The sequence below is a fragment of the Sceloporus occidentalis genome, unplaced genomic scaffold (assembly GCF_023333645.1).
Source record: "Sceloporus occidentalis isolate IW3139 unplaced genomic scaffold, rSceOcc1.0.p SCAF_78, whole genome shotgun sequence".
Taxonomy (NCBI): domain Eukaryota; kingdom Metazoa; phylum Chordata; class Lepidosauria; order Squamata; family Phrynosomatidae; genus Sceloporus; species Sceloporus occidentalis.
This window is the reverse complement of record NW_028317058.1, coordinates 834470-851904: the sequence shown is the minus strand read 5'-3', so window position 1 is coordinate 851904 and position 17435 is coordinate 834470. Positions and strand designations below refer to the sequence as shown.

The window sequence follows — 17435 nt, the reverse complement described above, 5'->3', positions numbered from 1 at the left end:
GGTGAATCCGACTTGTGCATGGTTGACTAGCCCAGTCCGGCTTTTTGCTCTGCTCATGCACTAACTATGTAGCCTCAAACCTTTTACAATTACGCAGCTTCTATATCTGTTTCTAGTCCTGGGTCTGTCTTCTGTATAATGAAATAACTCGATGATAGTCTTGTATCATTGTCCTTCAGGGGGGAAGCTTTTGAGTCTCTCTGTGCACAGACCAGGGACGTACTTGGAGTATTTGGCACAGGGAGCAGATCCTTTATGTGGCTCCCACACACACCCTTTAAAATGTAAAGACACCCACAAAAAAAGTTGGCAAGAATATTTATTTCACAAATTTGTTAATTGTATGTCAATTGTATCTCCCTCTAGACTGTAAGCTTGTTTGAGCAGGGCCCTCCTCACCTGTTATCTCTGTTAGTCAATTTGTTATGTTACATACTACTTATGTCCTGTCTACCCCGTGTACAGCGCTATGGAATTTGATGGTGCTATATAAAATAAATAACTGGAAAAAAAAGAAATCTGAAAAAGTAAATGAAATAACATTTACTGAACAGATATGGTACAGGATAACTCCCATAAGTATATACTGAGCCAGACATTGACAGTAGTGCACCATAACCCCCCCATTGCTATATGCAAAGCCAGACATTGATGTAGTAGGCCTCTGAAACAGCATGCCTGTCCCCCTCTGCCCTCCCTAAACAGCCTGCTGGTTCTATTTCTGCCTCTTAACACTCATTCACACATTCAGTCTCCTGCACCCCTTACCTATCCTGCAGTTTTCACTGGTCCCGGGGCCGGTCGAGCTGCCCTGGGGCCTCGATATCTATGCTGCTGACGGTCACCTAAGGCGGGTTCGCTGCTTACCACTTACACTCTTTTCCTCGCCACAGGGTGCAAGCTGTATAACGTTAAGCTGCGGGCCTGGGTTAGGTGGCTGTTGGGCTGCAAAGACATCTGCTCAAGCCAGGCCACCGGGTACCCATCTGATGAGGGGCACCCGGGACAGACGCCCTACTTAGGTACACTACTGGCCAAGATGCCTATTAGGTTTGTCCTGACTTTGTTGCAGTCTCAGAGACATCTCCCGGTTGCACTGTCAATAGACAGTCTGATCTCTTCCCTGTCACACTGTTTGTGTGTAACGGCACGAGTGCCAGTACGCCATTATACAAGGAATTCGTGATCGGGCACTTTGTTCCAGTAGGTGTCGGTGTTGATACTCACTGGAAGTTCGCTGAAGGACAGGAAGGCTTTCTAGATCAGGGGAGCAGAGGAAGTAACAAAATTAAATATAAATAAAAATTTATTGGGGGCCCGGTTTTGACATAAGAAAAGTGTGAGTGGTCCCCGAAGGGATCCTGAAGCACACTGCCTTAGGAACAGCACAAAACAAATAATTTTTTTTTTAATGTCCCTAAGTCCTACCACTGAAATTTTTTTAAAAAATCTTTAGCCTCAAAGCCTCCATTTGAGGCTATGGAGATCATAGATCTCCCTCTCACTGGCCTCTTGAAGAGCACTGGCATGTTCCAGCCTGGGTGCCACACATCAGGGAGAGTTCCCACATTTGCCCCCAGGGCAGTCAAGCCCTTCATAAACAATTTTGGAGTGGCCCAGGGTGGCAAGAACAGAGCAGAGTAATGGGAGGTCACATGACCCCACAGCTAAAGTGAGGCTGCTTGCAAAGTGTGAGTGAGGGTAAGGGGTGTATTCAAGAGGGTGTTAGCATCCGTGTAAGTGCAAGAGTGTCGCGAGATAAAGAAAAAGGGAAGAGAGAAAATGGAGCAATGAAAGAGAAAGATGAGGAAAAACAAAGAGCAAAAGAAGAGCTGAGCTAATGAGAAATGGAAGCGATAATGAGGATCAATGAGAAATAGAGAGATAAATAGAAAGGGAACAGATCATGAGAAAAGCTGCGTTTGTGACTTGAAAGGGTGTGTGTGTGTAAGGGCAGGTATAAGCCAAGATGTTTGTGCGTGTGTATGTACGTGTTTACGGGCAGGCCTTTGTAAGAGTAGAGTATTCTGTTTTCAGAAATGGTAATTTGTTAATTTATTAATGTTTTTGCAAAAATTCATACAGTAAAGTATTTGTGAGGTCAGGTGCTGATGTTGGATGAGAAGGTCTGGCTGGGAACCTCCGTTCCAGTTCATCTCAAAGGTGTTCGATGGGGTTGAGGTCAGGACTCTGTGCGGCGGGTCAAGTTCTTCCACACCAGACTTTACGGCGCTTGCTTTGTGCACCGGGGCGCAGTCATGTCTCCTTCAACATATGGACAATGCTGTGCTTCCAAGTTGGTTGGAACAGTTTGGGGAAGGCACTTTTCTATTCCCGCATGACTGCTATGAAATCTGCTCTAGCCCCAGAACTAGCAACGCCCCAGGGTTAAACCTACATATGATGAAAAGGAAAAACAAGGAATTAAACGGAATCAAAACAGGAAACGATTGAAATATTGTCTCGAATGTATCCATAATCCCAAAACGCCACTTATTTAATACACGTTCACAGTAAACTCTCAAAAATTCCGTTAGTCAGAAAGGTTAAAGGGCCGGCTCTTCGTCCTAATACCGGCGTGAAGGCCCTAGGAATCCTCCGTATCTTCTTTATTCTGTACAATGGTCCTGGCACCGCCTACTTTAGAAGCCGTTAGTAACCATGGAGATAACAGCCTTCCATATGCCAAGGTCTTTTAATAGCCGTAACGGATACCCCGGGGTCATATGTGGTTACTGGAAACAAGAGTGGTAAACACCAGAGGACGCCCAAACCCCACTTCAACTACCTTAACACGCATCTCAGTCCCTGTCCATATTGTCATATGGTGTTGAGTATTTCCATGGAAATCAATATCATTGCTACCTACGCTACGTTATCGGCTAAGAGAGTTTAATAAGTAAAGACGACGAGGTTAAAGCTTTGTTTGTGTATCTAGTGTATGAAGCTCTCGAAGCAGGACAGAACGGTAGCTGCGTCACTTTGGCGCTCCTGTCGCGCCCGGAAGTGGCGTGCAGTGGGCGTGGTCTAGTGTTAAATGCCGGCATTGACAGTAGAAGGTGGATGGTGTATTTGGGATGATGGAGGGTTTGTTGTCTGCAGGGATTGAGGTGCGGTCCCGGGCCAAGCAGTACGAGAAGTTGGATTTCTTAGGAGAAGGACAGGTGAGCTTATGCTGCGCAGCGTCATGTGGGCTTAGGTATCATCATAGCTTCTTGGTGAACACATGGGAAGTTAGGTGACTGTATGGGGAGGGAAAACATTTAATTTATGAGGATTTTGAAGGAAATAGCTCGCTTGCAAGCTCTCTGAATGTAAACTATGGCGATCAGTGTTTAGGGATTGTCCTATTTAAACAAATCACTGCATTGTGTTAGGAACATTCAGTTAAAACCTTTCCATCATATGGAGACCCAGAGCCGCTGAGTATGGAGAGAACTTGAGGCTTTAACATACACCGGAATGATGGAGTGTTCTCGCCTTTACATTAGCATTCTACTGTGCAATTTGGATGCTCTTTGTGCTAATGCTCAGCATGAAGGCCACATATCACTTGGTGTTTGTATTATGTAACGTAGGAAGAATAGTGAATATACAAATGGTAGGAGTCTTCCCGCCCCAAGGGATTTGCACATTAAAGGAACACATCTGATCCTAAACTGCCAAGTGACCCTTTTTTCTATTTCTAGTTTGCCACAGTATATAAAGCCCGGGATAAGAAGACTGACCGGATTGTGGCAATTAAAAAGGTATGTCTACATCTGCTTACTTCTGTTCCTTTGCTCATGTTTTACATGTTTGGTTTTTGACGTCCTATTCAGTGGGTAGGCCGGTTATCTGTGTCAGTTATGTCTTGTTGGGGGCGGTTCCTGAACCTTTAACAGTTTAACCCTTTATTAATCCCTTGGCATACACCTGTAAAAACTCAAAATCAAAATGACAAATTAAAGTGTTCATGTCTTCATTGACATAAAACGTATCTATGTGAAAGTCTGGGTGCGTATTTGCATTTCGGTTTTGTATGTTCCTTTTTTTATTTTTGGAGGATGGCAGTGCCTTTCTGAAGACTTCTGATGATTTAAGGCTGACCCAATCATGTGGATTTATGTGTATAAGTGTTAAAAGTGTTTATCATATTATAACATTAATATTATCTTGTAATGTAGATTAAGCTGGGACACAGAGCAGAAGCTAAGGATGGTAAGTTGCAATTAAGTCCCATTAATAACCACTGGATAGAATGCAATGTGTTTTAATGTTTGACGGCAGCATTTGTAAACTGCTTGTCTATTGCTTGTTGTGGGCAAAAAACTGGAATACACGAGGGTTCACATCTGTTTAAGTGTGAATCATTGCACAATAGCATAAAAGATAAATGCGTTTATCTTTTATGAACTACAAATTATCCGGTGTTAACACATTGTATCGTTTACATTTTCTCTAGGCATAAACAGAACAGCATTAAGAGAAATCAAACTGCTGCAGGAGTTAAGCCATCCAAATATTATTGGTGTAAGTATGAACTGGGTGTACTTCAATTAGAGGGTTTAACATTTAACCTACTGGGGCTTTTGATTATAAAGGTTTGTATTAACGCTTCTTATTCCTGTATTTTAAATACCGTATTTGCTCGATTATAAGACAAGGGTTTTTTCAGAGCTAATGCTCAGAAAATTACCCCTCGTTTTATAATCTAGGTCATCTTCTAATCAGACCTCAAATAGAGGTCTGACTATGAGACTACGATCCAGATCCCCCGCAGCGCTGCAGGGGACCTGGATCCTCCTGTCTGGTAACTTCCGCTGCTGCCGGCACGTACACCGGGTGTCTATCATCGCGCATGCCTTCCCCGGCTGCCAGAAAGAATTCCCCACTAGACACCAGGGAATCAGAAGCACTGGTAAGTCGGGGGGAGTGTTATATGGGGGGGGGCATAAGGCTTTTCTGGAGGCAGAGTGCCCCATGATATGCCTTTTAACCCCCTATATGCCACTCTGCCTCCTGAAATTCTTTATACCCCCTATATGCCACTCTGCCCCATGATGAGGGCCATCAGATTTAAAATGTTAACTTTGACAATGAGATTAACATACGTTAAGACATGCTAGTACAGGAAGAGGAGATTGGTTATGCTGCTGAGTTTACCATCTGCTAGGAGGTTTATTGGGAACGAGACGGTGAGTGAGGATGATTTAATTGTAGTGAGCATGATGTAGAGGTCTTGAAAGTGGAAAGGACTGATGGTAAGTAATTTTTTTTTTATTTTTTATATATATATATATATATATATGAATATTTAATGTTTGCATAGGTCGGAGAAAGGTGCTGTTTTGTTTGTGGTAATTTTGGTGAGGGCTGTCTGGTAGAGTGCTATGGTGGATGGGTACCAGATTGTGAATGATCAACTATGTTAAAAGAAAGAAAAGTGTTAGGCGATTGTAAAATAGAATGTTCGTTAGCTTGGAGGCAGGAGGGGAATGGAAGACAGGATGGTATTTAGGTGCTGGGCATGTGGGATCCAAGGAAGGTTTCTTTGTGTCCCTAATACAACATAGGTTAGAGTATTCATTCTTATCCGTTGTAGGGTTGTAGACTGCATGTGTCATCACCAAGTGGAATATTAAGAGCAGGAATAAGCACTGGTACCAACACACGTCTGCTTACCGTGAATGGGGGGCAAAAAACAATTTTTAGTTCTTGAGTGATCAGCACAGCTACTCATTTTTATTTTAAATACTTATGTTTGCTTATTTGCTGTATAGAATATTTGGATTGCCATAAACTATTTAATTGCTATTCTTTTAAGGAAATATATTGTATGAGTTATTTGGTCATTTTAGGTAAGCATAGGTCTTACGCATTTGCATCATTTGACAGTTTTGATATTTGTTTTTCTAGCTTCTGGATGCCTTTGGTCACAAGTCGAACATAAGCCTGGTGTTTGATTTTATGGAAACTGATTTAGAGGTGAGTACTCTGTAAAATGGTATTAGAAGGGTACAGAGTCTTACTGGTGAAACCGCATTCACATTCCTGTGTTTAATTTAGTAATGTTATTTCAAGGACAAAAATGTCTCTTCCCATTCCGATTCTATCTCAAGCGTGCGTAAAGTTATGTGTAATCTTTTGGTGTCTATGTATTTGTTCCGTTTAATCTTCGAAGTAATTGTCCATGGCCCCAATCTGTACTGTTTCTCTGTCAACTTGCCGACTAAATGGTTTTATGTCCTAGGCCTTTATAATTCGTAATCTTAGAAAGTATGATTATTTGTAGGTCATAATACGAGATACCAGCTTGGTTTTAACTCCAGCTCATATTAAGTCATACATGCTGATGACTCTTCAGGGGTTGGAGTATTTACATCATCTTTGGATCCTACACAGGGTAAGTAAATTACTGCAAACGTAACTCGCCTTTAATATTTTAGGGCAGTTCTTTCTTTGTCAATTCTATTGTGTGTGTGTGTTCTGTTTATATACTGTTTGAATTGCAAACCCTATTCTTGTGTACTTTGCCCAATTTGGTATAAATGGGGCTAGGGAGGTAGATAGTACAAGAAGCACTGATGCCAAAAACATTTATGTTGATGGATTTCTTGATCTTTGAAGTAACTGTATTTTAAATTGATAATGATGTCATGCATATTTTTTTCTTTCTCTATACAGGACTTAAAGCCAAATAACTTGCTGTTAGATGAGAATGGTGTCCTAAAGCTGGCTGATTTTGGTCTGGCAAAGTCGTTTGGAAGTCCTAACAGAGTTTATACTCACCAAGTAGTAACAAGGTGTGTGTCTCTGGGAGCCGGGAACTATGAACCAATGTATTCTAACCAGGCTGTATTCCAGTGTTAATACATTTGGTTTTATAGGTGTAAAATACAACTTGTGGCCTCAACTAAATTTTTTTGTACTGCTTTTTACATTTAATAATGTTGTGATTGTGGTTTTTATAGGTGGTATCGGTCTCCAGAGCTTCTGTTTGGTGCTAGAATGTATGGGGTTGGAGTGGACATGTGGGCAGTTGGTTGCATTTTGGCAGAATTGCTGCTTAGAGTAAGTAATAAGATGCCTTAATTCATGTGACCTTTTAAACATGTTTGTCTGCACAGTGCAAAAACCTACACTTATTTTATAACATGATCCTATGCACAGGTTTTATGATAGAGAAAATATATCTTGAGTCAGCATAAACCCTTTCGGTCCCCTTGGGACATAAAGGGTACATCCTTAAAACCTGTGGCAAGGAACCCCATTAGGACATACCGGTATGTCTTGACTTTGTCGCAGCAACAGGTAGATGTCTATTTACAGCCTGGACTCTCCTCGGTCCATAGAAGCCAGCATTGCTGGCTTCCTGCCGACTAATTGTGTGTAACGGCACTCGCCACAAGCGCCAATACAGAGTCATTCAAGGAATCCCCCTGCTGGCTGATCGCACATATTGCAATTGGCAATGCAGTTCAATGGAGTCTTGCTTGCTTATCATGGTATGATCAGGAGGAGACGAGGAAGAGAAATAGCAGAAAAAGTGAAATATGAATAAAATGAATAGGGAGCTAAAGAATGACCACTGTGGCATCAATTTTATGCACAATCCACGAAGGGATCTCGAGCTGTACTGCAGTAGGAAAAGTGCAACGTTTAATTTTCCAAAACAAAAAGTGCTTCTTAGCCCTTCCACTGTAAGTAAAAACAATACATGAAAAAATAGCACTGCCCCAATCGCCTTACGCCAATAGTAAAATAGTTAAAAATATAATATAGGCTAATATGTAAAGCATGGATGTGACCTTGAACATAAAAAATGTCTGGGGGGTATTACTGTAATCAGGAGATTGAACATAATTTGGGTCATTGTTCAGCTGTGGCACTTACAGTACAAAAATATAATTTTTTTTTCTATAACTAATGTTTTTGTGTATTTCTATGGTTTTAAGCCCTACTTCTGAACAAGGTTTATAACAAAAGTATAGTAAAATGACAAAATGTGGTCCTTGGTTATGAAAACCTATGGGCCTAAGGGGGTTAAGTGTTAAGCTTTTGCCATTTCTGTAGATTCACCTTAATCAAGTGTTATTACTGTACTACGGTACAAATGCTTTTAACTCTCTGGGACTTTTTTTTTTTTTTTCCTTCTTCTTAAAAACATTAAATGCATCTAAACAGGTACCGTTTTTGCCGGGAGATTCTGATTTGGATCAGCTCACAAGAATATTTGAGACTTTAGGTACTCCAACAGAAGAACTGTGGCCAGTGAGTACCCATCAAATTACCTTCTCGATCTTTTGGCTGGTTTCAGCTATGTTGTGTTCCTTGTTACAACCGTTTACGTGGAAGGGAACGTACCAGAAATTGTCTATCCATAATAGTATTTTAGATTGGTATACTATTTGGCCAGTGAAGATTAGTGTGGAGCTTTGGTATATTTAATGTTTAACTGAATTCATTATTTTTCTTTCTACAGGGCATGACCAGTTTACCTGACTATGTAACCTTTAAGAGCTTCCCAGGAACACCGCTCCATCTTATATTCAGCGCTGCAGGAGATGACCTGCTTGAGCTTCTGCAAGGTTTATTTAACTTCAACCCATGTGCGCGATGCACAGCCACACAGGTAATCTTCCACCAACGCTGGGGGAAAAAGGCAGTGTGTGTCGATTATTGAGTATAATTCATCGGTTGTGGTACTTTTATTAGGAGTCATAACTAGTATATGGTTAAACCAGGACTTGTGGGTTGGCCACACAAGAACCTCCTTTAATTCTGCATTTGTTTATTACAAGGCACAATGCAGGCTTAGGTCTGGTCACCCAATCTTCTCTTTTATGCAGTTATGGCTATGAAATACGTCTGTTTATATGTATAGCTATACTGACTACTTGTTGTTTTTATAGGGGCATTATTAAAGTGTTCAAAATAAATAAATACATTTAATTAGGGCTGAAACTAATCAATAAAATCGATAATGAAAATCGATTTTCATTATCGATTAATCGAATCTATTTTTATTGATTTTTATAAAAATTATAATCCGACCTCAAACAGAGATCGGATTATAACACTAGAATCCAGATCCCCCGCAACGCTGCAGGGGACCTGGATTCCCCTCACTGTCGGCCGGTCTCTCACTTCCGTCTCTCTCCCCCCTCCCATACACCCCTCTGACTCCTCCCCCCTCCCATACATCACTCTGCCTCTCTACCCGGCTCCGTTACTGACAGGCACTTTCACTGTCTGTGCGCATCGTGCAGACCCCACCGGCTGACAGAGAATCATCTTCTCTGTCAGCCGGTGGGGGTCTGCATCGCACAGACAGCCTCCGTTACTCACCTTCACTTACGCTGAGGCTGCAGTGAAAGTGCCTGTCAGTAATGGTGCGGGGTAGAGCGGTGTATGGGAGGGGGGAGGAGTCAGAGGGGTGTATGGGAGCCACCCTCCCATACACCACTCTGGCTCCTCCCCCTCCCATACGGCACTCTGCCTCTCTACCCGGCTCCCTGGTGTCTTGTGAACCTCCGTTGCTGACAGGAGGCAGAGTGGAGTATGGGAGGGGGGAGGAGCCAAAGTGATGTATGGGAGGGGGGAGGAGCCATAGTGGAGTATGGGAGGGGGAGGAGCCAAAGTGGTGTATGGGAGGGGGAGGAGCCAAAGTGGTGTATGGGAGGGGGAGGAGCCAGAGTGGAGTATGGGAGGGGGAGGAGGCAGAGTGGTGTATGGGAGGGGGGAGGAGGCAAATGGTGTATGGGAGGGGGAGGAGCCAGAGTGCAGTATGGGAGGGGGAGGAGCCAGAGTGCAGTATGGGAGGGGGAGGAGGCAGAGTGCAGTATGGGAGGGGGAGGAGGCAGAGTGCAGTATGGGAGGGGGGAGGAGGCAGAGTGCAGTATGGGAGGGGGGAGGAGCCAGAGTGGAGTATGGGAGGGGGAGGAGGCAGAGTGATGTATGGGAGGGGGAGGAGCCAGAGTGGTGTATGGGAGGGGGGAGGAGGCAGAGTGGAGTATGGGAGGGGGGAGCAGCCAGAGTGGTGTATGGGTGAGTTATAGTGGTGTATGGGGGGTATTATGAATTTCAGGGCATATAGGGGGTATAAGGCATATCGATAATAGGCATATCCGGGGGGCATAAAACATATCAAGGGGCTCAGTGGCATATAGGGGGTATAAGGCATATCGATATTAGGCATATCAGGGGGGCATAAAACGTATCTGGGGGTAAAAGGTATATCAGGGGGCTCAGTTGCATATAAGAGGTATAAGGCATATATGGGGCAGAGTGGCAAGCTGGGGGTCAGATGTGCATAACCGGGGGCAGTTTGGTAAATAAAAAAAATATTTAAACAAGGCTTTTTTTTTTTTCTCAGTTTTTATTAAATATGAAAAATAGTTAACATATGAATTAATATTTACTAATAACTTTGTATTAAAACTTAGTTTGAGAAACACTGTGTTTGGGTTCTTGTAGCTTTTATTATGTCAGTAAAATAAGAAGGTGAATAGAGAGAGGCCATTGCAATAAAGAGATGAAAGTGTAAATTGTACGTTTATTACATTATTTTAAATTGAAAAAAATTGAATTTTTTTTATCCGATTAATCGGCGAACTAATCAATTATTAAAATAATCTTTAGTTGCAGCCCTACATTTAATAGCATCTCATGTTTTAGATTGACCATAGCCTTTTAATTCCCTCACAACTAGTTAAAACCTGCAAAATATGATAGATTAAGATATTATTTACAAAACATCTAAGACAAGGTTTTCTGAAAAATACTGTCTCATATTCGATGTCTCATATTCGCATCACATGACCTTCTGGTGCCCCACCATAGAAGCCCCGGCCAGCAGCAGCAGCAGAGGTTGTCTATATGTATCGTGCAGTCGATGTGATGCGCGTAGACATCCTCCACTTCCGCTGGGGCTTCTATGATGGAGCACTGGCATTATGTGGCCTTCCGCTGCTCAGTCATATTAGCTTAAGTCTGGGGGGAAAAGGGGCAAATGCATAAAGGAGCGATACTACAGAATATACCCCCCCCCATGCCTTTGCAGAAGGGATCATGCAGCTGCCTTTAATGCCTTTTTTAAATGGTCTGCTCCAGATTTGGTTCATCTTGGCTTTCATTAATATTTATTTGGAAAGTTTTAGTAGTGGTTTTTTTTCTTCTTCCTCCCCAGGCACTGAAAAAGAGATATTTTAGTAACCGCCCGGCACCTACACCGGGTAACCTGCTGCCACGGCCTAATTGTTCGGCAGAAGCACTGAAAGAACAACAAAACCTTAATCTGGGTATAAAGAGGAAGCGTACAGAAGGCATCGATCAAAGTAAGTGCGTTGAAATTAATGCGTATTGTGATGCTCTTCATTTTTTGTAGTTGTGGAATTTATACCCAGTTCATGTTATCTGTTTTGCACGGAACCAGAAAAGGTAATAAACGAGGAAGCATCTTAACTTGTAACAAAAAGATATACCGTATTTGTTTTTTTTAATATAAGATGACTCTCCAACTTTGGATCTTGTTAAAAGAAGAAAGATCAAAACCACTTATGCCATAAATCATTGTTTTTAATTTTCACAACTAACACATGTATGTATCAGACACTCGCTCGTACACACTTCTGTACAATAGTGCGGGGTTGTACGCATGTCAATGGCTCAGAGATGAGTAGCACAAAGTGCTGTAAGAGAGGATCGGCGGCATGGGTCTGAATAAAAGACTACCTTGATTATAAAATGATGCTGTTTGTTTCAGATTATTTTTTCTGGAGTGGGTGGGGGGTAACTTGTTTTATAATTGAGCAGAAATGGAAATTTGACCCTACAATTCTAATTTTATTTTGTCACTAAACATGTATCATTTTATTTTGTGTGTTTTTCAGAAGACATTGCGAAAAAACTAAATTTTTGACCACTGGCAAGACAAGAAATTGTGGGATTACCTTACAAATGCTGCTACGGACTTCAATGTAAAATATGATTGGGAGGGACCTTGTAAAATAGTAGATATTTTTACATGCTGGATTTTTTTTTTTTTGTTAATATTAAGAAGGACTTTTTTCTTAAATTACATCTGTTAAATATACTTTAGCAGCAATATGGCCACGGTTGTAGATATATTCTCCTCTCCTCCTCATTTTTAGAGAAATAATGAAACGGGAAAGTAGAAATTATTTGGTATGGGTACTAAATTGAACAAAAAAATATATATTTTGGGATTACGTTGCAACATAACCTTCACAGGTTCTACACTATAACAGAAGAACGTAAACGCTTAGCTAGAAGCGGTGTTTGAAGGTTCTCCCACTGTTGTGTTCCTCAGCCCAGTTCTTCACACTGAGGGAACAATAAAGCCTACGAGAAGCCAATCTGTTACCCGGATCGCTGGTCTCCTGCAGATGACCTCCGCGGTTACAGCGGGAATTTGTTCCTTTAACTGGATGACTTTGTTTTGAAGACTAAATGTTGATTGTTGGAGACGTCTTGTGGAAAACACCCTGATTTATCACGCCGCACAACACCTCCTTTCATGGGGTTTCTATTCATTCTCATCGGAGGCATGAGACTGGACGCTGGAAACCCCTTCATTTGTTCTGTAATTAGTCGTATTGGCTAGCACATTGAAGCGCGGACTACTGCTTCTTCAAAAGTTCTTTCACATCAACAATAAACAGCGAAATGCAACTTCCGTCCGCCTCTTCAGGATGTTCATTCAGCTGTTCTTCTTCTCCATCGGGCTAATAACCGTACAACTCTGAATACCGCTCACCCAATTAAAACTGCGCTAATGCTGTTATTTGGAACATATTTTCTGTATGTTTTTTACAGTTTTGATACATTTTATTGGTTCTGTATCGTTGGAAAGAACTGAAGCCTGCTTGTAATAATATTGGTACCATTCTGTACATATTCTTGAATATTCCTATAGATATAAAGTATTAAATGGTGCTTTCTTGAACTTTTTTCATGATTCCGCATAATTAGAACTTTAAAGCATTGTTGATTTCACCATTGAGCAGCGCAATTCCTTAGAATTTCATAAAATAATGGAGTCTCAAACTGCAAATGTCTTATAAAATGTGATTGCAGAATTGTATTGATCATGCATGCATGGTGGGGGGCAGACACCAGAATAATGAATCATTGACATTTAAGCTGCAGGCATGCGCTGGAGACCAAGCTTGCACCATAAGGGTCGTAGAACGTTTCAGTGCAAACCGCAGTCGTGTCTTCCACCGTGTCTGTTGGTGATGAGCGGCTCTCGCATGCTGACACGTGTTCCATCCAAACAGCTGCAGTTACACCATTAACGCCAACCATTGTTTGGAAACCGCCTGGTATTGTTTGTCTTTAAGATGTCATTTCATTAGTCTTCTGGACACAGGGAAGCCTTCTCCTACAGTCTGACCTGGAGAGCTGGATGTATCTGCCTGTCTCCTAATGTCCTTAAGGCTAGGTTTCCACTTGGGTTTTTGTCCTGCGTTTTTTTTCTTGATGGAAAAACGCCAAGAAAACTGCCACTGCATTCTCCTGCGTTTTGGTGTTTTTTTGGAGTTTTTTCTGGCGTTTTAGCCTTTCTGTGGAAATTGCTTTTTTGACCTTAGGCAATTTTTCCAGCCTTTACAAGTTAGAATTTTCACCCAGCTAAAAGGGATTGGGATAAATGGCAAGTATCTGCCCCCTCCTGATGTCGTTTCCTTGGTAGAGTTCTAATTAAACGCCCCGGCAGACCCTTTTGTCTCTTTTCTGTGGTTTGTAAGGGGTGCTTTATTCCGAATGTCTGCTCCTCTAGGAAGATTGGCCCCAAATGATGGTGCAAATTGTTTGCTGTTGCTTTTGGCACGCAGGATCCAGTTGATGCGTGGCGTATGTTTGTTTGTAATGGCATGTTTGTTCCAAGTGGTGTAAAATTCAATATGAACCAGTCCAGGACTTTGTTTTGTGTGAAACTGTTTGTCTTCAGCCTATTTCTCGTAGGACACACAGATACTGGGTCCATCCTCTGCATTGTAACTGTGGAAAAAAACGCCATAAAAAACGCCAAGGCAAAAAACCCACATGGCTTTTTCATGGCGTTTTTTCTCTCCCATAGACTTCTATTGGAGAAAAATGCCAAGATTTCCTTGCAAAAAACGCCAGAGTGTCAACATGCTGCGATTTTGAAAAACTGCCACAGAGCCCAAAAAAGCAGAAAAATGCCACAGAGGACTGAAAAAACTAAGATCTGTTATTTTAAAATCTTACCAGTAGAAGACTTCCCTGAACATATCCAGCCGATCCGATAGAAGGCGGCAGAAGATGGATAAGCTGGTGGATGGGTTGACTACACGCTGGGAGTTTGTGTAGTTTATTTTATAAAACGCAACAGGATGGGGGATTCCATGAATCATCAATATGGGCAACTTTCTACCTGGAAACCTGAATTTGATGAATAAAATACAAGGTTCCTGTTTGGGGGACTCGTATTTCCAGGGAGAAAAGCTTGGATGTAATGTTTTTGTTGAGTCCAAGTGTTGTTTTTTTTTTCTTTTTCTTTTTGCCCCCTCCTGATTTAGTGTTGGCACAATTCCTACTAGACTCCCAAACATGACTTTTTCCCCACTCATTTCATATCTTGATTCCAGTCAGAATTGTAGGATTTTAATAATTAACATATAATAATCACCGAACATTATCCTGGAGCCATGATTGTTTGTGCCACTGGGGGTAGATCATTTACTTACAGATTGTCTGGTACGGTCGGTGTAAGTGCCCTGGCTGTATTAGTTAAGTAGATGAGGGCCTTCGGACAGGTCTTACTCTAAAAAAAGAAATGTCTGCAGGATCTGTTCCCCCTCCCCTGTTCTCTCCTACAAGTCCCTTAGACTCTTGCATTCGGATTCATACGAATTACAAATTTGCTGAATTTAAGCAAATTTGGCAATTCGTTCAAAACCACAAAGGCAGGGCCAGACCTCCCACTAAGCCACCAAAACATACAAAAACACCAAATTGTGGTCTTAAATCCGCTGTTCCTTTCACTTGCTCTGACGTGAGTGTGAGTGGATGCGGGCACCGGGCAACAAATTTCATTCTCAAATTAAAAGAGCCCCTGATTCCCCTCCGAGTTAAATGGGCAGAAATAATTATATAAACAATAAGCCCCTTCTTACCCCTCCTAATAAAGTACTAATATATATATATATATATATAGTACTCAGTACTATATATATATATATATATATATATAATATATAGACGCTGCAGTACTATATATATATATATATATATATATATATAATATATAGACGCTGCAGTACTATATATATATATATATATATATATATATACACGCTGCAGTACTATATATATATATAATATATATACACACGCTGCAGTACTATATATAGATATATATATATAATATATATATACACATGCTGCAGTACTATATATATAATATATATACACACGCTGCAGTACTATATATATATATAATATATAGACGCTGCAGTACTATATATATATATATTAGTAATATAGTATTATATAGTATATATCGCCGCTGGGTTATCGTGCAGTAAAGTTACGGGATCTCCAAGCACAGTGAGGCTCTCGCAGCGGGCGGGAGGCGCAGGGAGCCGGTCAGGTGAAGCCCGGCACTGGGATCCTCCTGCTCTGATGACGACAGCGGAAGCTGCAGCTGCTGCCCCGAAGCCCGCGGACAGACCTCAGCCTGGCACCGAGAGCCCGCACCGCCTGTAGCACATCTCCCCGGTCTGTGCGCTGCACCGCGAACCTCAACGCTACCGAGACAGCCAGGGATAGAGACAGCCGGAGATATAGAGCCTAGCAGCGAGACATCCAGAGGGCTAGAGACAGCCAGAGCACGGAGGTATACAAACCACCAGAGACACACCCGAAGACCTAGAGAGCCCCGAGGAGACATCCAGGACACCGAGGACTCTCTTCCACGACCCGAGAAAAGAACCAATAAGAAGCCCAAATACAACCCAGTCCTTCCATTACCTGCCGGACCATGTCTGCCGGGTGCTGCTGCAGGCAGGTAAGGGACCCGAGGCTGCTGTCTGGGGCTACTGCGGAGCAGACACGTTCCTCTAACTCAGATTCATTCTATCACTCACACTCACTCTCACACTAGGCACTCTCTCAGGAGTTGAGCTCATAGCATTCCAGTCTTATTTTCCATACTGTGCCTTTAATATGTTACGTGCTGGTAGGATATCCAGGGCATTAATCACTCAGTGGGACCGCTTACTGGTCCGTAGAAGTAAACAAGGGTCATTATGTTGTAGAGTTATTTACACACACACACACACACACACACGCTCTGCCACACCGACACCCAAATACACAGACACCAGGACCGGGTTTATCTACACAAAGCATAAAAAATGCTTTCCGCACTGGTTTGTTGTTTGTCCCGAGGCAGCCCCCTCCTTTGAATATGGGCTCCCCTTACACCTATCATCCCAACAATTTGGTTGTGGAGAAAATGTTACCGTTTCCGTATTATTGTTTAAGTAATTCCTATATATATATATTTTAGTATAAACAAATATGTATTTCATTTATGTGCATCCAAGGAGAACCCCCCCATATCCTTTGTACAGCGCTGGGGAGTATGATGGCGCTATATAAAACAATACATGATAATATGCCATATGGAGACACATTGTAAGCGAAGCTCCACGGAAAGGTCTGCCGATCCCAATAATTGCTGTTTATATATGTTGCGTAATTGTGGTCTCCCCGGGGGTTGTTTTTTTTTTGTTTGTTTTCTACAGGGGCTTAATTTTAGGACCAGACTTACATTCCAGACGAACCTAAATACCAAAATCTCCGCTGCCCTTCTTTCGTTTGTTTAACCAAATGGGCCAAATTTCATATTTTTGCACCCAAATACAAATAGAAAATACACACTTTCACACTCACTCTCCCACTAACGCTCACTCTCCCACACTTGCTGTAATACACACTCACTCTAATACACATTTGTGTTATCACACCAATCACATCATCACTGCCTTGCCTTGCCTTACCCAGAGCCTTCTTTCTAGCTGCTGGCACAGTTGGGCTATTACAGAGGGGTCATGTAACATCACATTACGTGACCCCACCATGTTCCCGGCTCCATGAGTGGGCCAGTCCAAGTCAGACCTGTCCTTTTTGGAACATTTTGAACCCTCTCATGGGGCATTTGCCCTCTGCCGCCCAAGCCGTCCCGCCATGCTACAGAAAAGTGATCTGAGTGATCACTCACTACAGGGCTCGGGGGGCTACTAAGCGGGAGATACGTAGCGGGATATCTGAGCCCACTGCGGGCTTTCCTACGGAGCTGCAGCTCTAGGTTCAGAGAAAGTTGTTTCGTGATGGTGAAGGTCAGGACCTGTGTTAGAAGATGTTGTAGAGACGGGTGAGGCATGCTCACATGGTTTCAACTG

At 42.2% G+C, this 17435-nt stretch overlaps 1 protein-coding gene across 1 annotated transcript; it reads left to right on the top strand.

Annotated features, from left to right (window-relative positions):
- The first annotated feature begins 3080 nt into the window (after window positions 1-3080).
- LOC149285494 (cyclin-dependent kinase 7) lies at window positions 3081-11902 on the top strand. Its single transcript, XM_089495291.1, has 12 exons — window positions 3081-3164; window positions 3690-3749; window positions 4167-4200; window positions 4445-4512; window positions 5899-5967; window positions 6275-6385; window positions 6667-6785; window positions 6954-7053; window positions 8167-8253; window positions 8465-8614; window positions 11171-11318; window positions 11874-11902. The coding sequence occupies exons 1-12, from the start codon at window positions 3081-3083 to the stop codon at window positions 11900-11902; spliced, it is 1059 nt and encodes a 352-aa protein (XP_089351417.1).
- Window positions 11903-17435: the final 5533 nt, after the last annotated feature.